A 20,694-nucleotide genomic window follows, 5' to 3' on the forward strand; every position below is an offset into this window, starting at 1 on the left:
CCCACACGCAGTATTATTTATTTTATTCCTCTCCTGTCTGTCTCCTCTCTCACTCAAGGGTTTTTGCTGCTCTCCTCTTTTCGGCTTCGAATGGCGGACGATTTTCTCTACGCCGCCGCCGCCGATTCCAACAAGCGCAAGTACGAGGATTCACCGTCACCGGTTGCGCGCAGGGCGACCGGATTCTCATCGACGCCGGACGCGGCGGCGCCTCCCCAGCTGAGCGAAATCGAGCTGGCGACGCAGAAGGCGCAGGAGATCGCCGCGAGATTCCTGAACAACGCTGATCCGACGAAGAGAGCTCGAGTTGAGAATGTGGGGAACGGTGGCAGAGGATTCGATTCGAGCGATTACAGTATGCCTCTTTTTTCTTAGCTTTTAGGAGCGAACCTAATTATTCTGTTTAATTCGTCGTTGAGCTGAAACTTCTTAATTATATATGCATCTCTTGTCTCATGTTTTGTGTTGTAATTGCTCTGCTTATGGCTGTGATTATGTCCTTAAATTCCAAATATTGACTGCTGTATTGGCAACAAGGTTAAAGAATTCGTGCAGTTTTGTTTAGTTTGGATTGCCTTGATCAGTTCTTATTAGTTTAGGGTTTGTTATTAGCATCCTACTTGTCTCAAGTCTTGGAAGGTCATATTAAGATTTATTGGTTAGGATGCGTGTGTAAGAGACGAAGCATAACCTGTTTTAACTTCTATTTGGATTCAGGTAGTCAGAAGCCTTCAGGTTATGGTCTTAGTGGTCCACCACAAGGCTCCTCCTCATGTTATCCTGGTCCAAGCAAGAGGATTGATATTCCAAATGGGAGGGTGGGTGTGATAATTGGCAAAGGTGGGGAGACTATTAAATACCTCCAGCAACAGTCGGGAGCTAAGATTCAGGTCACTAGGGACATGGATGCAGACCCTAATTCCCCTACAAGAGGGGTTGATCTCATGGGTACTCCTGATCAGATAGCCAGAGCGGAGCAGCTTATCCAAGATGTACTTTCCGAGGTAATGTTGGTTGAGTTACTTCATTACTTGCAGAATCCTGGATACTTAAGAATGCTCTTTTGAGTGTACTTCCACAGTTTCTAGTCGCCCTTCTATTAGAGTATTAGTAAAAGTTTCTTTAGAAGTTGGCAGAAATACATCCCATTTTTATCAGTTTAACATATTTTCGACTAAGTAAATGCTACATGCAGGCTGAGGCTGGTGGAGCTGGCTCAACTTCTCGGCGTGTGGGTGGTCAATCATTTGGAGCTGAGCAGTTTGTAATGAAGATCCCCAACAACAAGGTAATAGGTGTATTGTATTTATGGGATATCTAGCTATCTATGTACTAGTTTGCATGTAGTTGATCCCAAATTTCAGGTGGGACTTGTTATCGGTAAAGGAGGTGAAACCATTAAAAGCATGCAAACAAGGACCGGGGCTCGCATTCAGGTTGGTCTGCCCATTCCCAGTTCCATTGCTCACCAGTCACCAATATCCTGTTTCCTAGATTGGGCAAGGTTGCATGTTGATGTAAAAAGATGTAGCAGTGTCATCATAAAAGATTATTTCCTAAACATTGCAGGTTATACCTTTGCATTTGCCACCTGGTGATACATCACAGGAGAGGACTGTCCAAATTGATGGAACTAGTGAGCAGATCGAGGCTGCTAAACTAATAGTAGATGAAGTCATCAGTGAGGTTTGTCCAATGATTGCACTGTCCTGTTTCTTATTTTTACGCTTGTGTTCATTGCTAGGATTGCCTGCAAAGGAAGTACAAGTACTTGAATCTATTTCTTCACAACACTAAAATATTGCCTTTTTTACTAATAGTGCTGTTGCAAATGGCCCTGTCTGAGCAATGTAGATTGTGCAGCATGTTAACTAGTAATAACATCCAACATTTTTTGTTTATAAAATTAAAGTATTTGTCTTATTTTGAATAAGGTACTTTTTTTTATCATTGTTATGGTTAGTGATTTCTGAAAGTGACTTTTTTTCTTTTTACTTATATAGTCTGACTTTATATGTCTGTTGACTTGATAAGTTGTTAATTGTATCTCTGTGCTTTATCTTGTCTCTTTTGCTATGCTCTGTTTTAGCTCATTTCAGTGGGACTTTGTTTTAGCTCATTGTATCAGCTGTTGTATTTGTTCAATTTTACTTTCTAAGTTTCTATAACTAAAATAAAATAAAGTCAATCATGCTTTCATCTATCTCGTTAATATTCCTAGAGCAACAGAGCATGGCACAGTCTCTATTTATTTCTCTGGAAAATCTTGTCACTTTGCCTTCAATAGTACTGGACTGCTGGAATATTGTCAACACTGGTCATTTCCCTGCTCTATTTTCTAGATTGCAAATCCTTCTTTCTGCCTACCCTTTTGTGCATTGTGAATAAAAAAGTAGCAGATTTATCAAAATGAACCCTGGATGGAGGATCTTACCAATGGCTACTCTTAATCCATACCATGAGACAACAAAATATTGATCTCTGGCTTGCACACATACTTTTTAGTCACTTCACCCCATGATTATATTAACCTGCATGTATTGGCTATATATATTTTAGCAAACTGTTTTGGACGGTGCAGGTCTTTAGTGAGCCCATTATTAAAGGTAACCCAGTAGTATGCTTATTTTTATAGCATCAAGTATACTCTTAATTAATAATTATATACCTCGAATATATCTCCATCGCTCAATTGTTCTAGTCATGTTAAATCCATCAATTGATCTTTTGTTAATGTCTGTTAAAAGAAGCAATATAAGAACTGCTATCCTAGTGAAATTGATTGTTACGTTACTATTCCATTCCAGCTGTCTTATCCATCCTCAGGACTCTAGATCACGTAATTCATTATTGAATGTGATACCAAAGTTTGGTGTCTTGGAGTAGACAGATGATTATTCTTGGAATTTAGAGTCTTTGCATGTGTTGCCTCTTGGAGACCTATTGGCTTGTTTTGTTGGTTTAGTTTGTGTAGTATTTGCAATTTTCTTTTGTACCTTTTTTGCCTTGAATAAGGAGAGGATGGGCTTCTGCAGGAGTAGTCCAATAATACGACCCAACCAGAACGGTATGTAGGCAAAATCTTTTGTCTTCATGCAACTGTACTATGTATATTGTGCTTAGAATATGTGGCTTCATGCAAATATTATGTTGGTATATCTTTTATTCTTTTCTCTGCTTATATTTGGTTTGAACTTGTATGTGAGTTCATCACTGAATTAATGTGACGCCTGAAAAGTATGTGACAAGTGTTCTTGGTTCATTTGTGCTTAAAATAATTGTGCAGAATCGTAATAGAAATTCATCAATGTCCGGAGGATATTCTCAACAAGGATACCAAGCTCGACCTCCTTCTAACTGGGGGCTGCCCGGCGCACCAATGCAACAACCTGGTTATAGCTACCCTCAAGCTGGTGCATACCCTGGTCAACCACCACAATACAGCATGAATCAGCCTCCCTATTCCGGTTATCCTCAACAATCCACCTCTAGTGGATACCCGACCAGCTGGGACCCGTCAACTGCTTCCCAAACTCAGCAAGCCCCCCAGGGTGCCGGGTATGAGTACTACAACCAGCAGCAACCTCCACAGCAACAGCCTGCCCAAGGGGATCCTGCTGCTCCCACTGATGCTTCAGGATATGGCTACGGGGCCTATGGCCAGGCTCAAGCCTACAGTCAAGGACAGGGCTACGGCCAGTATGGCTATGGTAGTTATCCAACAGGTGCAGCTGCAGCTGCAGCTGGTTACGGCCAACCTCAGCAGAATCCCGCTGCAGGATACGAGAACCAGCAGCAAGGATATAACTCTAAAAGTAGCAATACCTCTAACCCGACACCTGATGCATCTTATGGAGCACAGGATGAAGCCAATCAAGCGCCTGCATCTGGGCAGTCATGCAATGCCGGAGGTCAACCTGCTGCTAATCCCAACTATCCACCTCAAGCTTCCAACCAGCCGGGTTATGGAGGTGGTTACGGATCCCAGACAACCCCCCCGAGCTATGCACCTCCCCAGGCGCAAAAACCACCGGGTGGCCAGGCAGCCTATGCGCAACCAGAACAGTCACCTAGCTCTCAAGGTGCTGGCTATGCACAGTCTGGGTATTCTCAGTCGCAGCCTGCTGCAGCACATGCTGGCTATGCTCAAACGGCAGCTTATCCTATATCCCAGGCAGGGTATGGGGCTCCACCCTACGCAGCAGCAGCGGCGGCTACCCAACCTGGCTATGGGCAACAGCAGGCTGCAGCATACAACAGCGCTTACGGTGGCGCTGCTGGATATTCCCAGCCTCCAGCTTATCCATCTGCTGATGGCTCAGCCGGTGGTGATGCACGTGGAGCGTACGATTCTACTACTCCCCCACCTCAATCTGCCCCGCCCACCGGGTCTGCCAAAGCATCACCGCCAGCTTGATGGGTCGAGTGACTAGTATTTTGGTATATTGCTGTTGCCTCTTTTAGTGACTCTTGTCTATTCTAGATTCGTTAAAAGTTTGGTTTTTGATAACCGGAGATTCTGAATTTTATCAATCTTGACCATGGTATTTGTTTTACAATTCTGTTTTCATAACAAACTGATAATTATTTGATAAAGGGGTGTGTTTTATTTATATTTTGTGGTTTTTGTTTTAGAGCTGATTATTGATTTTGTGGGTACTGCGAGTATATACTGATTCTACATTGGATGCGCACGCCTAAGAGTAAGAGCTCGAATATTGACGATCAATTATCTACTATTTTAAATTTATTCCTACTGTTATACTTACCGATATACAATAAGATTATATTCAGCAAAACACCAACAAAATAAGATAAAATCCGAATCCCATACGTGTATAATTTAGGCAAATATACTTTTTATCCATTTACCCAAATCTAAAGATGTAACAAAATTTGAACACTAGTCTCGAAATTTCACTCATTTATCTGTATCATAATATGATCCCCCAAATCTCAAAAGATGAAAAGAATTTTTCCTAAAAAATGACACCGACCACATGAAGCCTACAATTTCCTTCCCAAGTATAACTAGTAGTATAGTTTAATTTCTATTCTCATCTCAAAACCTTCACATTTCGAAATCTAGTTCTTAAATGCAGATTTAACTTTTGGTGACAGAAGCAAAAAGAATGCCAATATAGAGCCAAACAGTAGCTTGACAACATATGACAACAGCCCATCATCTGCTTCCTCGGCAGCAGCAGAGGGTGATATTTCCATAGCTGAAGGCAGGGCTTCAATCACTGCATCCGCCATGTCATTGATGAACGATGAAGTACAGTTTAAAGCTGGGACACGGCCCCAATGGATGATTCCTGATTCCAGAGCCAGTTCTTTGTACTCCATGTCGATCTCTTCAAGAGTTTCTATATGCTCACTTACGAAACTGCAAGATGAGAAACTCAGCATTTAAAACACAAGACTTTAACCCCACAATGAACCCGTTCAATTTTGGGTTACAGATTAGATCGACCGTGTAGAGTGTGTTTGAAGAACTATATGATCACACAAGCTCGAAATTGTTCAGTCCATCATATTACATGATCAAACAGCTATATTAGTTCTATCTATTGAAGCTCTATCACTCTCTAAAACCTATCTATTGAAGTCGCCATCCAAAGCAAAGACATCCTAAAGTGAACTAAAATATTTTTCTTGTTGTCCATTCCCCATAATTTAGTCTTAAGTTTCTACAGATATGCTAATTCACAGTTGAAATCCAACTAAAATGAATTATTGAGTATTAACAAATGTTTTCATTTATAATGAATCTTGAAGAACTTGGAAGAGGCAACAAAGGTCATAATGTTGTAGAGAGAGAGAGAGATTTGGGTCCTTAAAACATAGTACCTCACAGGAACAGCCAGTAAGGATTTGATGCCCTGTTTGCCAAGCTCAACAAGAACTTCATCGGTATAGGGCTTCAACCATTGCACAGGTCCAACACGGCTCTGTTACATACGACAAAGTACTTTAAAACTAGTGCAGTGCTTGAAGGAAGCATGCACAACTCACAAGCCATAGTCACTGAATATTAAAAGCATAGCAATGCAACCAACCTGGTAAGCCAGTGTATGATCATTGGGAACTCCTCTAGCTTTGAGTTCTTGCATTATCAAGAAAATACAGTCTTCCATCTGGTCTCTATAAGGATCACCAGCATTCTCAACGTAACTGACAGGAACTCCGTGGGCACTAAAAAATATCATAGCCTACACAATCAAGAAAGGCATAAAACACTAAGTTCATAATAACGACAAATGGACTAAAACTGCACACTTCAAATTAGCCTTAAGAAAAAGACCTAAAATAAAAGCTACCTCATCTGGTTTTGGAAACGTCTGTAATTCCTTTTCAATCAAGTCAGCCATAGACTTGATGTAGCCTTCTCGTTGATACCACGACTGTATGATAGCAACAGGTACTCCAGATAGATATTCATCATTCCTGATATGAACCCAATTCAGTTAGGAAATTGAAGCCATCATGGAGTATCATGTGATGAGTTGATAGAGAAATGAATCAATTGGGAATTCACCTAAACATGTCGCGTAGGACACGGATGCTTGACCCTGTTGTTGAAATGGAATATTGAGGGTATAATGGCAATACCACAAGCCTTGTGATCCTGTCTCTCTTAATCTGTTGGAACAATGAACAAGTGATCAGATAATAACCGATGCCAGAAAATAAGTTTTTTGTGAAATTTTCAGCTTTTACCAAAGAGCATGTGCCAAAGTTCTTCAGAAAGCTAATAACAGCTAGAGGTTTCATAGCTAGCAAATTTGATTACACTGACTAAACATACAACTTTTATGGCTGAAAAGAAATGATAGCTAGCGAAATCAACAACATAATTTGAGAATTAGTAAAAAAGAAAACCACAATCATCGCATTTTAATGAATTACCTGATGAACTGCTTCCTCTGTAAAAGGGTGCCAATAACGCATTGCCACGTACACGTTAGCAGGAACATCCTTACCTTGCAGAGCCAACTTGATCGCATTAGCCTGCAAAAAATGAAGGTAACATCGTTGTGAACCCGAATCAACCATGCCACGATTGAATCATGGAAATGCAAGGGAGCTCTTAACCACAATACCTGCTCATCAGTAATTCTACGCAGAGGCGAACCACCTCCAATGGCAGCATACCCTTCCTTGCTCTTGGGAGCTCTCAACGTTGAAATCAGCTGTGCCAAGGGACGTTGAAGGAACCCGAACAACCTTGGAAGACGAATAATGTCCTGCAAGATTGCACAAAAAAATATATCAACCATCAAATAATAAAACCAAATAATCAAAAAAGTTTAATTGTCGCATAACATACTGGATCAGCAAACAAATTGAACAAGAAAGGCTGAACATCATGTAGAGTATCTGGCCCTCCAAGATTAAGAAGAATCACTCCTATCCTTTCCTCTGCTGTCATGGAATGTGACTCAATTATTTCAGTCGGGTACGTGGACACTCTCGCAGAGCAGAGTGTTCTTCCAACTACGCCATCCTGCACCTGAGGGCTCATGGATAACCCTCTAGCAACGTGATTTCTCTTACCGTTTGGACTAGAAATTGCGTATGTGTTAGGGCGAGCTGCTGTTAATTTAGCCTCCGAACGCAACCTACAATTTGCATAGAGTGATCAAACTAATTTGACAGTACAAACATCATTTCCATTGTACGTTGTATTGTATACACAGAGGGGAGCATTTCTGCACTCTTTCCAAATTTGATTATGTTAGATGTATATTGACTATTGAGCATTTTTCTCTCCCTCTCTAAATCATTCCTCTCTCAATACATTGACACTGCAAGGTTCTTCTCTTTATCTAACTCTCTCTCTCTCGCTCGCACACACAATATAACAAATTCGATCAAATTCAACACCTGATCTAGTTTGGAAATCAAAAATAAAAACCTACCGAAATAACAGAGTCAATCAAAATCAACAAACAATAACGTGATCGGACGTACGAACACAAACAAACGATTAATTTATTACGCTTGATAGATAAATACTATTCTTCTCTCACTCTCACTCGCACAGACACACGAAAAAACAGATTCGAACAATATAACAGAGTCAATCGAAATCAGTAAATAATAACGAAATCAACCACTCAAATACAAACAAACGATTAATATAATGCTTACGGCGTAGAATTGTTGTTGATATTCATCTGAGGCATAATCAGCGCGGTAGTTGCCGCCTCCATCTTGTTGCGTTTCAAATATTCTTTTCTGATTTAAAAAATTACTATAAAATATGAATATAACAGAAAATAGGGAGCTGTCGATGACGATGCAGCAATCGAAACTACTATTTCTTGAAGTAGCAAAGCCAAAAAGAGAGAGAAATGAGATTTTTGTGAATATTGTAATGGGATTGGAAGAATAAATAGAATTGAAATAATAGGAAAAGTTTGGTCAAAAAAGGCAGACGTGTTCAACACTTCAGCTGCAGACTTCAGCAATGGAGGCGCGTCTATTTTTCAACTCCTGTTTATTTGATACACCAAACACTCACCTAAGTCGAATAATTAAGTTATTTATCATAAATATTTTATACAGCTACATAAATAATGGTCCTTTTCATAATTTTATATCAACCTACTCAATTATATGGCCCTTTGTAGTTAAGTAGGATGCTTTAAATTTTAAATTGGAGATTGATTTGAAATATAAGAAAGAGCTTAAAGTCTCAAAAAATGAGACTTGCCATAGAAAAAGCTTGTGGACGGTTTCATAGTTTATCATAAGTGTGATTAACTGATTCCTCGCTTCTCGGTTAATCAATAATCAAAATCGACTAAATATTGGTTAATCAATAGTCAGTTTCAGTTCGATCTCGATTATAAATATGATACAATCGATTATCGATTATAACTTATAATCCAATCAATTTATCTTCACCGTATATGTGATGAGTAAGATATACTATGACTGAACAAAATATAACTTGAAAGTCTCCTAGCACAGAAAAATATTGAAACATGTTCATGAATTTTGTTATAACTAAATCCTTTGGCATTTATTATTTAAAAGAATATTCAAGTAATGTGATGTTCTTTTGGGTATTTTTGTCTAATTAAAATTAAATAGCAAGATCCAATATACCAAACTCACAAGAATTATTTAAAAGAGATTAGTATGTTATTGAACAGAATGAAAAATATTTTTGAAAACTAATAGTTGTGTTATTATTACTCGTGTAAAAGTTAAAACAATGCAAATTAGCAAGGAATAATCACGGAAGCTTCTAGAAAGCGTGGTGGGTGCCAAACGCAAATAATCATAACTAATGTCCTTCACATCAAATAATTACACCCTAGGGTTCGACTATATATCCCCAGCCAATCGCAGATCAATTCAAGCTCAGCTCACCCTACTCCAATGGCGGCTGAATCCCCAATCTATCTTCCTTGATGTTTCAACATTTAACGTTGAGTTACTAAAGCTCGTCGGTTTCGAAATCTCTGATTTCAATAAAATTTATCGATTAAATTCATTTTCAATCGTCGGAAATCGGATTTATGTTTTATGTTTGTTTCTCTCTGAGATTATGGCGATTGGCTCCATTTCGAGTCAGCAGCAGGTGTCTATCTCCTATGACAATCCGTCTGCCGCTTGGAGCCTAAATCAATTCACCCGGTTTGAAGATCCACGAAATCCTAATTTTTCAGTTGTTTCGTGATACAATAAACCGTCGCCATTTTCTGAATCATCTAATCTCTACCTCTCTTCTTTCATGATTTCATTTTTATAATTTTTTTTATCGAAAGTGGATTGATGAAAGGCATTCCAGTCAGACACGGGTTGTTTGTATTCAATTTCAACGACAAACCACCTTTTGCAAAGTGCCGAAATTCAGCTACCTATCACGATTGGAGAGGAGTTTTTTATTCACATTTTCTCTTCAAATTTGCGGTAGCTAAATTTAATCATATCTAGTTTTTATTTTATTTAGCTGTGATGAGATGCTAACAAGTAAGAAGATGCAACTTTGTGTTGTAACTTCGATGAAATCCATTTGTTACGCTTGGCTTCTGAGCATATTTATATCTATCTATACTTGCTACTAGGAGTAATATAAAGTGAGCTTTTGAGAAAATCACAGAAAATTACATACTACTATTATTTTGACATTCACGTAAACAGACTGAATCTTAGAGCATTAGATATTGGCAAGAGCATTGATTCGGATCTACTTTTATTAATATTTTACTCCCTTTTCACCCCAAAAGTACAACATACATCTATATTCTTTAGCAAGGATATGCGCTCAACATTTTATTATTTAATTTAAATACTTCAATTAATATAAATATTTACACAGTATTAAAATGCATTAAAAATATCCAATATCATTATAAATTATTAAAAAATAAAAAATTACATAATTAAAATTCTTAAAATTTAAAATTATATAATTAAATTCATAAAATTAAAAAAACTCACTCATCAGTGGCTAAATTTTGCCCAAATGTGTTTGATTAGGTCTTCTTGTAGCTTAGTGTGAGTTTTGGTATTGATTAATGTGTTTCTTGTTTCGATTCTCTTGTCCACTATCGTATGGACACTTCGGCGTGGGGGAGACCTTGCGGTTGAGCTTTTGGCTTTATCCTCGTCATAAAAGTTAGCCGCTCTTGGTCCTTCGTCAGCTATAATTATGTTGTACAAGATAATATACATGTACATGATGTTGACGATATTCTTAACGTACCACAGCCGAGACAGGGCATTCACAATGTTGAATCGAGCTTAAAGGATCTAAAAGCTCTTTCGAAGTCTTTCCAAGCAGACTCTTGACGCTGTGCAAAAAGAACCCGTCTCGGGTCTTGTGAATTGCTGAACGTCTTCACGAGAGTAGACCACCTTGCATAGATACTATCGGCGAGATAGTAACCTATGTAGTAAGCATTTCCGTTGACGGTGAAGTTTATCGCTGGTGCTACACCATTCAAAACATCATTGAAAAGTGGAAGTCGTTGTTGGATCCGTCAACACCGAAATATGCATGTCAAATCCATAGACGGTAGTCAGTGACTGCTTCAAGGATAAGCGTTGGGCGTTAGCCTTTGTGGCCGCTCTTTTTTTCTCCTTTTTTTTTCAAACACCATCACGGCGGGGGGTTAAGGCAGACCCCCAACTTGTCTATATCAAAACACGGCAAAGGAACATACATCAGCCAAGCCCAAAAGTGACTCGGTCCGCACGAGAGTTTTAAACCAAAAAAGGGAGTGTTTTAAAAGGGAGTTTTAAACCATTCTCCTTAACGTTCTTACTTTTCTCTCTTTTTTACTTTTTCACTCACTCTCTCCTACTTTATATACTTTTTTCTCTTTTCTCTCTTTACTTTACCAATATCTCAGAAAAATTCGAGTTGTCTACAAATTGGACTATTTTTTATGGATGAAGGGGGTGTTATTTATGATCATGTTATTATATATACCCTCTTTGTTCCTTATTCCTTATTAATTAAGTTGAGTCATTTTTCTATTTTGGAAAGTTTAAGATAATTGAGTCATTTTTATGTTTAATACTACTAATATCATGTGAATAGGATGAAAAATAAAAAATAATTTTCGGATGAATATAATGAAAAATAAGAACAGGTAATGTTGTTCTTAATTTTTGACATAATGTACTAATATAAAACACCAATCAAACTTTTTTTATAATAATGTATACAAACTTAAAATTTTTTATAATAATTTGAAACATTGATTAAACATTTCGTATATATAGTATAAGAGTAAAGGTCAATTTTGATCCATTACATATGATGACCAAAATATGAATTTGGTTCAAAACATTCACTTTTTGAAGAATAGATCTATAACAAATGAAAATGTCGACAAAGTAGTCATATTTTTTACGGTTTCGTAAAAAAACTAACGGTCAATGCTAACCGTAAGTTTTTTGACGGAACCGTAAAAAAAGGACCACTCCGATAAGAATTTCATTTGTAATGGACCTGTTTTACAAAAAGTGATTGTTTTGTATCAAATTCATATTTTTATTATATGTTTAGAACCAAAATTAACAAGTATAATTAACCATGCAAAAGACACGAGGAAAGGTAAATGATGTAAACAAAATACAAACGGCAAAATTAACGAAATTTTGATTCCGTGAAACCCTTAACGCCGTTAATTATGTTATATGCGACAGAGAAACGGCGTCACACGTCCAAAATAATAAGCCATCTAAACCGTCGATTTATTTTCAACGGCCCACAGATTGAAACTGAGAAACAGGGAGGTATAAAATGGTCGTTTCAGTTTGATGAAGAAATAAACAGAGTAATTTCGTAATATCTTTTTCATTCATCAATTAAAGAGGCGTAGACGAACAAGCTGGAAGTGCCTCTCTCTCTCTCTCTAAATTATATGTCGTGAGCATCTGGTGAGTGAAAATGTGGTGGATTGGATAAAACGAAAGGATCTAAACTTCTCGTTTCGTAGTTGTATGAACAAAACATTCTCAGTTTTTCGAGTTCAAATTTGAATCGTGATTGTTGAATTACAGGTGCATTTTTGCAGCTATTGAAGGAGAAGGCGTCGAAGCTCGATTTTGTTCAGAGGATTGTGGAATTGTTTGTATACTCCGATTGGATTTCTGATACGAATTCTTTTGACTCCAGAGGTTCTAATAGGTTGTATTCTCCATTTCTGTTGTTTTTTCATCGGTTTGTTTCGGAATTAATCTGGATTTTTTGCTCAACAGGTGCTGGAGATATATGATTAGTTTCCTGCTTCCTAAGATCTGAATTGGAAGCTGCGGTGTGTCCTTGTTTCACCGTCAATAGTCATGCGCACGTTTGGAGACTCTTTTGGCGTGATTACTGTGAATTGACGTTTTTTCGCAGCAGATATGGTTCTGTGTTCGCCGCTTTTGAGACGATGATACGAATGCTTGGCTTAGAAATCCAGATTTCGAAAGGTAATTTGATTATTCGTTTTTGAAAAGATAAGCATTGAATTTCCATTTTCATCAGCTTCTGTTCTCTCAATTGCAGATTCGGATGATTCTGTTAGTTGATGTATAAAAATCTGGATTATCTGCTGAAGAACAGAGTGCAGTGAACAGAATTGAAGTTCGCCGGTAACGCAAATACTGTTTCAAAAAATTTTATGTTCTCATAATTTCAGTTTCGACCCTTCACCACAGTTTCTCCATAAAACTTTCTGGTCAAATACCGCCGTTTCTCTACGTTATTCCTCCTCCTTCCCCTGCCTGAATAAGAGAACAATTCACCAAATCCTTTCTGGAATCCATTTGTCCGCATCTGTAGATCCTTTCAGAATACTTTCATATTCTCTCAGCTAATTAGCTCAGGATGCAAAGCCAGAGCCTCGAGTTACCACATTCACAAATTTTTTCTATCCTGAAAAAAATCTCATCACGAATAATGATGAAATCGTGCCCACTCCTTTCGTTCAATTATGTCAATTGTTTGGTGGTTTCTCTCTCTCAAAACTATAGCAGAATTTAGATCACGAGCCATTCCTTCTATGTCTGTCGTTTTTCTTATTTCTGCAATCTCTCTCTAACTTCCGCTCATCCGTATCTACACCTTAATCACATCGCTTTGTTTCTGTGAAGGTGCAGCGAGATGGAGAGGAAGAATTCGCAAGCGACCAATAGAGATGGTTTGCTGTACAGATCACTATCCAAGTCAGCCGCTACGACGTCGTCAGACTTCGTGCTGCAGTGGGGGAATCGGAAAAGGTTACGCTGTATGAAGTTCCACGCTAAGGGCGCTACAACTAACGACCCGGGCGGTTCGGATCCGTCTCAGCGAGCAGCGGCCCGCGTGGACCGGCGGGTCGTTAGATCTGATCTTCTCACCAATAACAATAACAACACTAGCAAAATTCCGATCCCGAATCCGCCTACTATCACCAATGGCTATCTGAACCTCCGCCACCGCTTCGCCTCGCCTTCTGATCGAATTCTCAGGTAACGTTTTTTACTTCTTTTTTTTAAAGAATAAATAAATTGTTCTTCAATTGCGATTTGGGTGTCACGTGCCTACTCACGTGGGATTGTTGCTTTGATATGAATTTTGAATTAAGGGAGTAGCTCAAGCTTTTTCTCGTGGAGTTCATGATTTTTGCTCTTTTATGCAGCGATGAAGATTAGAGTTAGTAGTATACAAAACTGTATATGTTTCTTTAGATGAAGATGATAATCTTCAACTGGAGTAAAAAAAAAATGGGACATGTTTCATGGTTAGAAAAGTATTAGGAATTGATATAACACAAAATTGGCCTCTTCCTTTGGTCTACCATTTCTTGGTGGTGGCATCATCATAGATGATTTGCTAAATAATTAACATAAATTAATTTAATTCTGCTTAAAGGAGCTCCACAATTCCCATCACCTTGCGTTTTCCAATGATGAGTATTTGCTTTTCATTGTTAAAATCCATATTTTAAGATTAAGACACGTAATCCTGCTTTGTTTGAGCAGCGTTATTGCGATTATGAATCATATAAATTCCAATCAATGGCCCATATTCCCCCTCAAAACAACACTTTACTCACTTTCTTTATTTCTGTTACTAGTACCTTTTTTCATTTTTTGGTCCAAATCTATCATCTAATATAGCAGCACATGTTTGGCCAACACACAGGGAGTCATCTCTTAATATCTTGACCACTTTTTTCTAAAATATAAAAGCTGTCCCAAAACCATAACCACACACATCCTCTCTCAACAACTCTCCTTTTTCTACGCATCACCAATCGCTCAAGGGTATTCAAGTAATTTAATCCCCACCCTGTTCTTATTTTTTACCCGAGTAACTTTATATTTTCGCTGTCAAATTTTCTTGATGTTATGTGATGATCTGTTTTTAATTTTTATAAAATATTTGAAAATGGAGTTTGATTCATATATGCTATCGTTTGCTAGAAATTCAGAGAGAGAAATTGGTATGAGAGGGAATAACAATGGAGTGAGGGGGTTGGCCTCTCCAGATACAGGTGAAAGAAAAGCCACATCTACTAGCAATAATGCTCATCATAGCCACCACCATAATAACAAGACCAATAATAGCAATCACAATCATGAAAACCACCATCACCAGGGCGGCGGTGGAGGTGGTTCTGGGTCATCGGAGAACGCCCATGATGCCAAAAAGGGCGACGGCGACGCAGCGGCACAACCGCCCGTGGTGTGGCCCAAGTTTGTGATCGCCTTGACCAACAAGGAGAAGGAGGAGGATTTCATGGCAATTAAAGGGTCCAAGCTCCCTCAACGCCCCAAGAAGCGAGCTAAGTTGATTCAACGCACACTCAATGTGAGTTTTTCCTTCCTTTTTTCTCCCTCAATTATGCTTCACTTTTTATTTATTTATTACATTATTATTGATAGTTTAATTTCGACATTGGTAGATTAGCAGGTGATTAATTAGATATTGCAATGAGTGAATGATTGCTTTTGTCTTGATTTTGCTTTCTGCAGTTGGATTTTTGTTTTGATTTGAGTCAAAGTAAGAGGAATGATTCTTAGCAAATTGAATTAAATTCGACAAATGGTTTGAACAGAATTTTATATTTGGAATGAAGATGCTAATAGAGCGAGTGAAATTAAAAGAAAATTAATGGGGGAAGGATTGGATTTCGGATAGGAATATTTTGCTAAACTATTAAAGTTTGGTCATTTTTGTGTAATGACTGATAAAAGGAGGGGCAGAAGAAATAATTTGTACAAAACTCATGTGTGGCCACAAAATTTATGACTTTATATTTAAGATTCAACGCTCTGGTTTCAATAATGGAATGAAAATGAAAAATAATACAGTTTCAATTATCTGTCATGCCTACTTATTAATCTTATAAATATTGCCTCGATAATTAATATTAGGAAAAATATAGGATTAGTCTTGGAGTCTAAATTATTTCTAAGCAACAATTGATGTATCACAGTATCATTAAATTTCGAATGATATCATGCAAATTTGAACTTGAGTAAACGAACACAGCTAGTTGTAGCTGATATTATAAATGATATTGGTATTTAAGAATAATATCAATGTATAAAAACAATTTAGTATTATAATGGTATTCAGGTTTGAGAGTAATATTGGTGTATAAAACAAACATTATATTGGTATTTAGACGTACCCCTTTTTATGGAAGGTTGGTTGGTAATTGCTAGGTAGTGATAGCCATGTGGGGGCTGTGATATTCATCAACGTGGCTTGCACGTGTCGCACCGATATAGATAAAACGACAGCCTCTTCTCCCATAATTATTAGTAATATTATTTTTGTTTATTTGAATAATTTGACAAAACTTCACAATCGAGAAAGTGAGGCCAAAAAAGTTGAGAAAATAAAAAAGCATGTTCTATTTTTTATTGTCACCATTTAACTTGTGCTTGCATTAGATTGAGTCGTAATTCTTTTCGAGTTGTTTTAAGATAATTGAGTTGTAGTATATTTTTTAACGAAAAACTTTACTTATTTTTACTTTTTTATTTTATTTTTCTTTTAACCTTTAATTATAAATTTCTTATATTTCATACTCCAAAAGAAACTAGTTTAGGACATATGCCTAGGGCATAGAGAGTAAAAAATATTGCATGATATCAGTGGTATGCACATTGTATTTATACTGTAATTGGAATTTTGTTACTTTAGTACTCTATGTATTTGTAATAATGTAATTAGTTCTAATATTTTGTTAGCTAATTATTACAGTAGTATATTAAAGTGAACTGTAAAATAATGAATGAAGCATATTGATAATGAAAAACGAAAAGTAACTTTTTCTAATAATAAGAAAAATGTGTTTTGAAAGGAACCTGCCCCATCCCAATCCCATTCCTAATTTTGTTTGTCTTGTGCGATGTGTCTTTATGATTGATTTACAGCTAATTAAAATTAAGATTTTAGCTTTCAATGCCGTTTTATTATTCTATGAGATATTAATAAATTTAACCAAATTTTCTTGCATTTTGAAGCTTGTGAGTCCGGGTACTTGGCTATGCGATTTGACCCTCGAACGTTACGAGGTCCGCGAGAAGAAGGTTTCCAAGAAGGTATTTTGTCCTAATTTACTTTTAGATATTAAAATACACTAATATTTAATTTGTTAATTATTTATCTTTGAATTTGGTGTGAATTAGTTTATTTTTATTTTTCAGAGACCAGGAGGGTTGAGAGCTATGGGAAACATGATCGAATCAGACTCCGAGTAGAAGGAATGATAGGGTTTGAGAACTGAGAAGTGTATTTAAATTAATTTAAATTGAAGAAAAAAAACTAAAAATTAATGGGAGATGAGAAATGAGATTGTTAAATTATTTCTAAGCGTCATATTCAAGTTGCCAACTCAAAATTGCTTCAAGCCTAAAACAAATCTTGCACCATAATTATTTATAAAAATTGCTCTATAATTCAATTTTATCTAAGTTCTAATTAAATTTTATGTAAAACATCTCAACAAAGATAAAACAAATTGATTTGTTCCTTGGCTAGCACGAGTTTTGTTCAGTGAAAATTTCTCAATCCCCAAAATTGTGGAATAGTTTTCGCTGATATTTTTCATTTCTTCAAATTTGATGTTCGAACTTCATTAGTTTCAATAAATACTGATGTTCCCTACTATTAGCTTTTATCCTAATCAAGCACAGAAGACTTCTAAGTTGCTTAAATACATGATAGATACATTCCACCAAGATTAAAGCGGTCATTAATGCGGCTGATGATATTATACTAAATTCAAAAGGTATGGTGGAGCACAACTCTTGCAGCGATTAAAAGTTTGATTTATTAGTAAAAAGAAACAAAATAATTAGTAGTAGGAGTACAAAATTACTAAAGAAGGATTAAGAAATATAGGATGAAATTATGGGTTTTAAAGGACTGAAATTTAACACGTTAAAGTCGAGAGTAGTTTGAAAGGGTTTAGTAGTTGAGTATTTTGAGTTGCTTTAGCTTTATTTTTAGGTCAGATAAAGTATTGTTTGCAGTTACAGTGTTACTCAACCAAAAGTAAAATAAAACAGCACACACTTTCATAGTTTCATCTCTTTACCTTTTTTGGTCTGAATGAAACCATTTTAACAGTACTAATTTTCCTCGATTTCGATTTAAAATTTTACATTATGTAGGAGTATATCATTATTGGCTTTGATTAAACTTAACCTCAAACTAGTTTTCACAATTGAAAAGCACATGAAATAATCAAGATGTTGACATACCAAATTCAAAGAATCCGATGCAATTGGCAAATCACGATCAAGACAAAAAAGTAATTACAAACAATCGCGACATATTTTTGTCAATTGTCATATAGTAATTCGATGTAAACCTTAAAATTAAAACCAAGAGTTTATATTTACAAAAAAAATGGCTTATATTACGGTCGCAGTTAGTCTATAGTGATTCTGAAAAATATTTACTCAATTCAATGTTGATTTCAATTTAAAATTAAACCACAATTCACTCAGAAAACAGTAGTATTAAAATAATCAAATACCATAATATAAATAGCAAATACATACAAGGAGTAAATAAATAATGTATATCGAGCACAAATCGCCTAGAAATCAAACTCCATAACAAATCGCATCAGATCTGCACAATCACTCATCAAATCCCTAAACATCGCTCTATAAACACCTAAATACGTATGCAGAAAAACCTCAGATCCTGAGCGCAGATCCGAACACCAGCGACGCCACCGCGAGAGCGCAGCCTACAGCGAACGACGGCGCTGCCACTCCGGCGGAGGAAGCAGGAGCGGGCGCCGGCGCCTCCTGCGCAACGGCGGTTCCGACGAGAGCCAAAATCGCCGCCACGACCATGAAAGCTCCGCTCTTAGACACCGCCATTGCGCTGCTGAAATGTGATTGAAACGTTTAACGGTGTGCTAGAGCGAGAGAGGATGTAGGTAGAGAGAGAAGTGAAACGGCTGAGCTGAGGAGGGAAAATGTGAGTGTGACAGTCATATAGAGGCGGAAGGGAGAGGGATTCGGGCAACAGCTAGGTTGTACGGGCAGCTGCCCGAGTGGCGGAGAGATACGACGACGTATTGGCTTTTGGTTGGCTGAAGAGGTCGTTTACCTAAAATTATTTTACTAATAATTATTGATGATATTTCAAGAGTTTATAGGTTTTAAAAGCATTTAAATAAACAAATTTATTAACCAGACAGACTAAAGAGAGAAAAATGAAATCGACAGTGTATATAACATATAAGAATCATAATAAACTTCTGCTTATAAGATTATGAAAAAAAGTAAATTGAGATTTAAGAACTTATTTTAGAAGAAATCTTAGAAAATATCAAAGCATATTTTCACCATTTATAAACCATGCAAAAGCGTCCATATTAAATAGGAATTTAATGGCATATTTTTTATGATATCTTAGAAAATATCAAAGCATATTTTTACCACTTAGCATAAATGATCTAAAAGCCTATTTTACTAGAAAATTAAACTAAAAAATTTTATAAACTCGCACATTTTAGAAGCTATTTTAAACTTTATGGTATCACTGCAACCAAACACCTCTTAGTAGTAATTATAACTACCACGGCGCTTAAGCATTGATTTTCGAGTGATTTACGGATTAATAATTGATTAGAGTTCAAAGATGAAAAAGGCAAGTCTCCAGATGTTCCGACCGTTGGTACAGTAATAAGTCTATGATTCCGTGCAGTGGGCGAATCGGATTCTGCCACGTCGAGGGTACCGCACGAAACACTAGTCAAAATAACGTTTCTCTCCATTTAAAAATATATGGAGTAAAAACTACTCCATCCATTACACGTGGAAGTCACATTTATTTTTAAAAGTAAAAACTACTCCGTTCATTCCACAATAGAAGTCATATTTAGAGCATCCACATTGATGCGGATATCCCAGCGAATATCCCTGCGCACATATCAAAAATACCTCTTGTTACGTCATAAGGACTTCCCACTGCACTGCTACGTCTTAAGGACATCCCGACGGACTTCCCACAATAATAAAAATTCACAAATTCACCAAATTAAACAATTTACGGAATTAAAATTTTGACACAAATACGAAGAAATTGCAACCACTTTATTTAAAAAAAACATACATCCTCGGCATCATCATCCCGACCATCTGGGGAGGCATCATCCTTGGCATTCCGTGCATCATCCCCGGCATTGGGGTCATTCCGGCACTCACCCAGGACATTTGGGGCATCATCCCATACCAAGGCGGGTACATGTTGTAGTACTCGGGCATCATCCCCGCCATTCTTGACATCGTGATGCTCCATTTATCTTCTAAAGAAAAGTATTTAGAGAGAGATACTCGTTAATACAAGTGGTGCGAAAGAAATGAAGTTCAACGAGCCGTATTTATAGAATTTTTGAAAAAAAAATAATGAAATAATCGGGACGTCTGCGCGGACGTTCGTGGAGTCAACACAATGGCGGACGTCCGGGGAACGCCGCGGACCTCCGGTGTCCGTAGCGGGCGTCCGTATCCGCATTACCGCTGCACAATGGCGCACGTCCCACGCGGAACTCCGGCAAGCCAGCCTGACGTCCGCCGGGACGGGCGCCATATATGAGTTTTAAGAAAAATATAGAATAATAGGCAGGGAAGTTAATGAAATATGAAATATATTTTTTATATTAGTTTTATAATAAAGTTTGAATGAAATAAATTAGTGGAACGAGAGAGTAA

The 20,694-nt window shown here is 37.2% G+C and overlaps 3 protein-coding genes and 1 non-coding gene across 7 annotated transcripts; 3 read left to right on the forward strand and 1 right to left on the reverse strand.

The window, feature by feature from the left end:
• Positions 1-7: 7 nt before the first annotated feature.
• Positions 8-4,615, forward strand: LOC121741452 (far upstream element-binding protein 2-like). The gene is made up of 6 exons (XM_042134213.1): positions 8-355; positions 718-1,004; positions 1,196-1,288; positions 1,365-1,436; positions 1,570-1,686; positions 3,287-4,615. Exons 1-6 carry the CDS (start codon positions 91-93, stop codon positions 4,415-4,417), a joined length of 1,965 nt encoding a protein of 654 aa, XP_041990147.1. The 5' UTR covers positions 8-90; the 3' UTR covers positions 4,418-4,615.
• A 195-nt stretch (positions 4,616-4,810) lies between these two features.
• Positions 4,811-8,389, reverse strand: LOC121811063 (ferrochelatase-2, chloroplastic-like). Its single transcript, XM_042211837.1, has 9 exons — positions 8,158-8,389; positions 7,334-7,625; positions 7,107-7,250; positions 6,913-7,014; positions 6,542-6,645; positions 6,324-6,450; positions 6,063-6,215; positions 5,854-5,954; positions 4,811-5,389 (listed from the first exon to the last, which is right to left on the reverse strand). Exons 1-9 carry the CDS (start codon positions 8,217-8,219, stop codon positions 5,086-5,088), a joined length of 1,389 nt encoding a protein of 462 aa, XP_042067771.1. The 5' UTR covers positions 8,220-8,389; the 3' UTR covers positions 4,811-5,085.
• A 1,577-nt stretch (positions 8,390-9,966) lies between these two features.
• LOC121742821 lies at positions 9,967-10,058 on the forward strand. Its single transcript, XR_006038157.1, has one exon. It is a non-coding gene; the product is annotated as a small nucleolar RNA R24 (small nucleolar RNA).
• A 2,215-nt stretch (positions 10,059-12,273) lies between these two features.
• LOC121741573 (glycosyltransferase-like protein gnt13) lies at positions 12,274-17,322 on the forward strand. Of its 4 annotated transcripts, none has more exons than XM_042134404.1 (8): positions 12,274-12,411; positions 12,535-12,661; positions 12,733-12,948; positions 13,025-13,110; positions 13,612-13,968; positions 14,926-15,313; positions 16,981-17,058; positions 17,164-17,322. In XM_042134404.1, the coding sequence occupies exons 5-8, from the start codon at positions 13,622-13,624 to the stop codon at positions 17,215-17,217; spliced, it is 867 nt and encodes a 288-aa protein (XP_041990338.1). In that variant the 5' UTR covers positions 12,274-12,411; positions 12,535-12,661; positions 12,733-12,948; positions 13,025-13,110; positions 13,612-13,621; the 3' UTR covers positions 17,218-17,322. The 4 variants fall into 4 exon arrangements, with proteins under 4 accessions (XP_041990338.1, XP_041990339.1, XP_041990340.1 ...); XM_042134405.1 differs by having other exon boundaries at positions 13,618-13,968; XM_042134406.1 differs by having other exon boundaries at positions 12,535-12,651.
• The last annotated feature ends 3,372 nt before the right edge of the window (positions 17,323-20,694 follow it).

This window comes from Salvia splendens, chromosome 7 (assembly GCF_004379255.2).
Source record: "Salvia splendens isolate huo1 chromosome 7, SspV2, whole genome shotgun sequence".
NCBI classification, from domain to species: domain Eukaryota; kingdom Viridiplantae; phylum Streptophyta; class Magnoliopsida; order Lamiales; family Lamiaceae; genus Salvia; species Salvia splendens.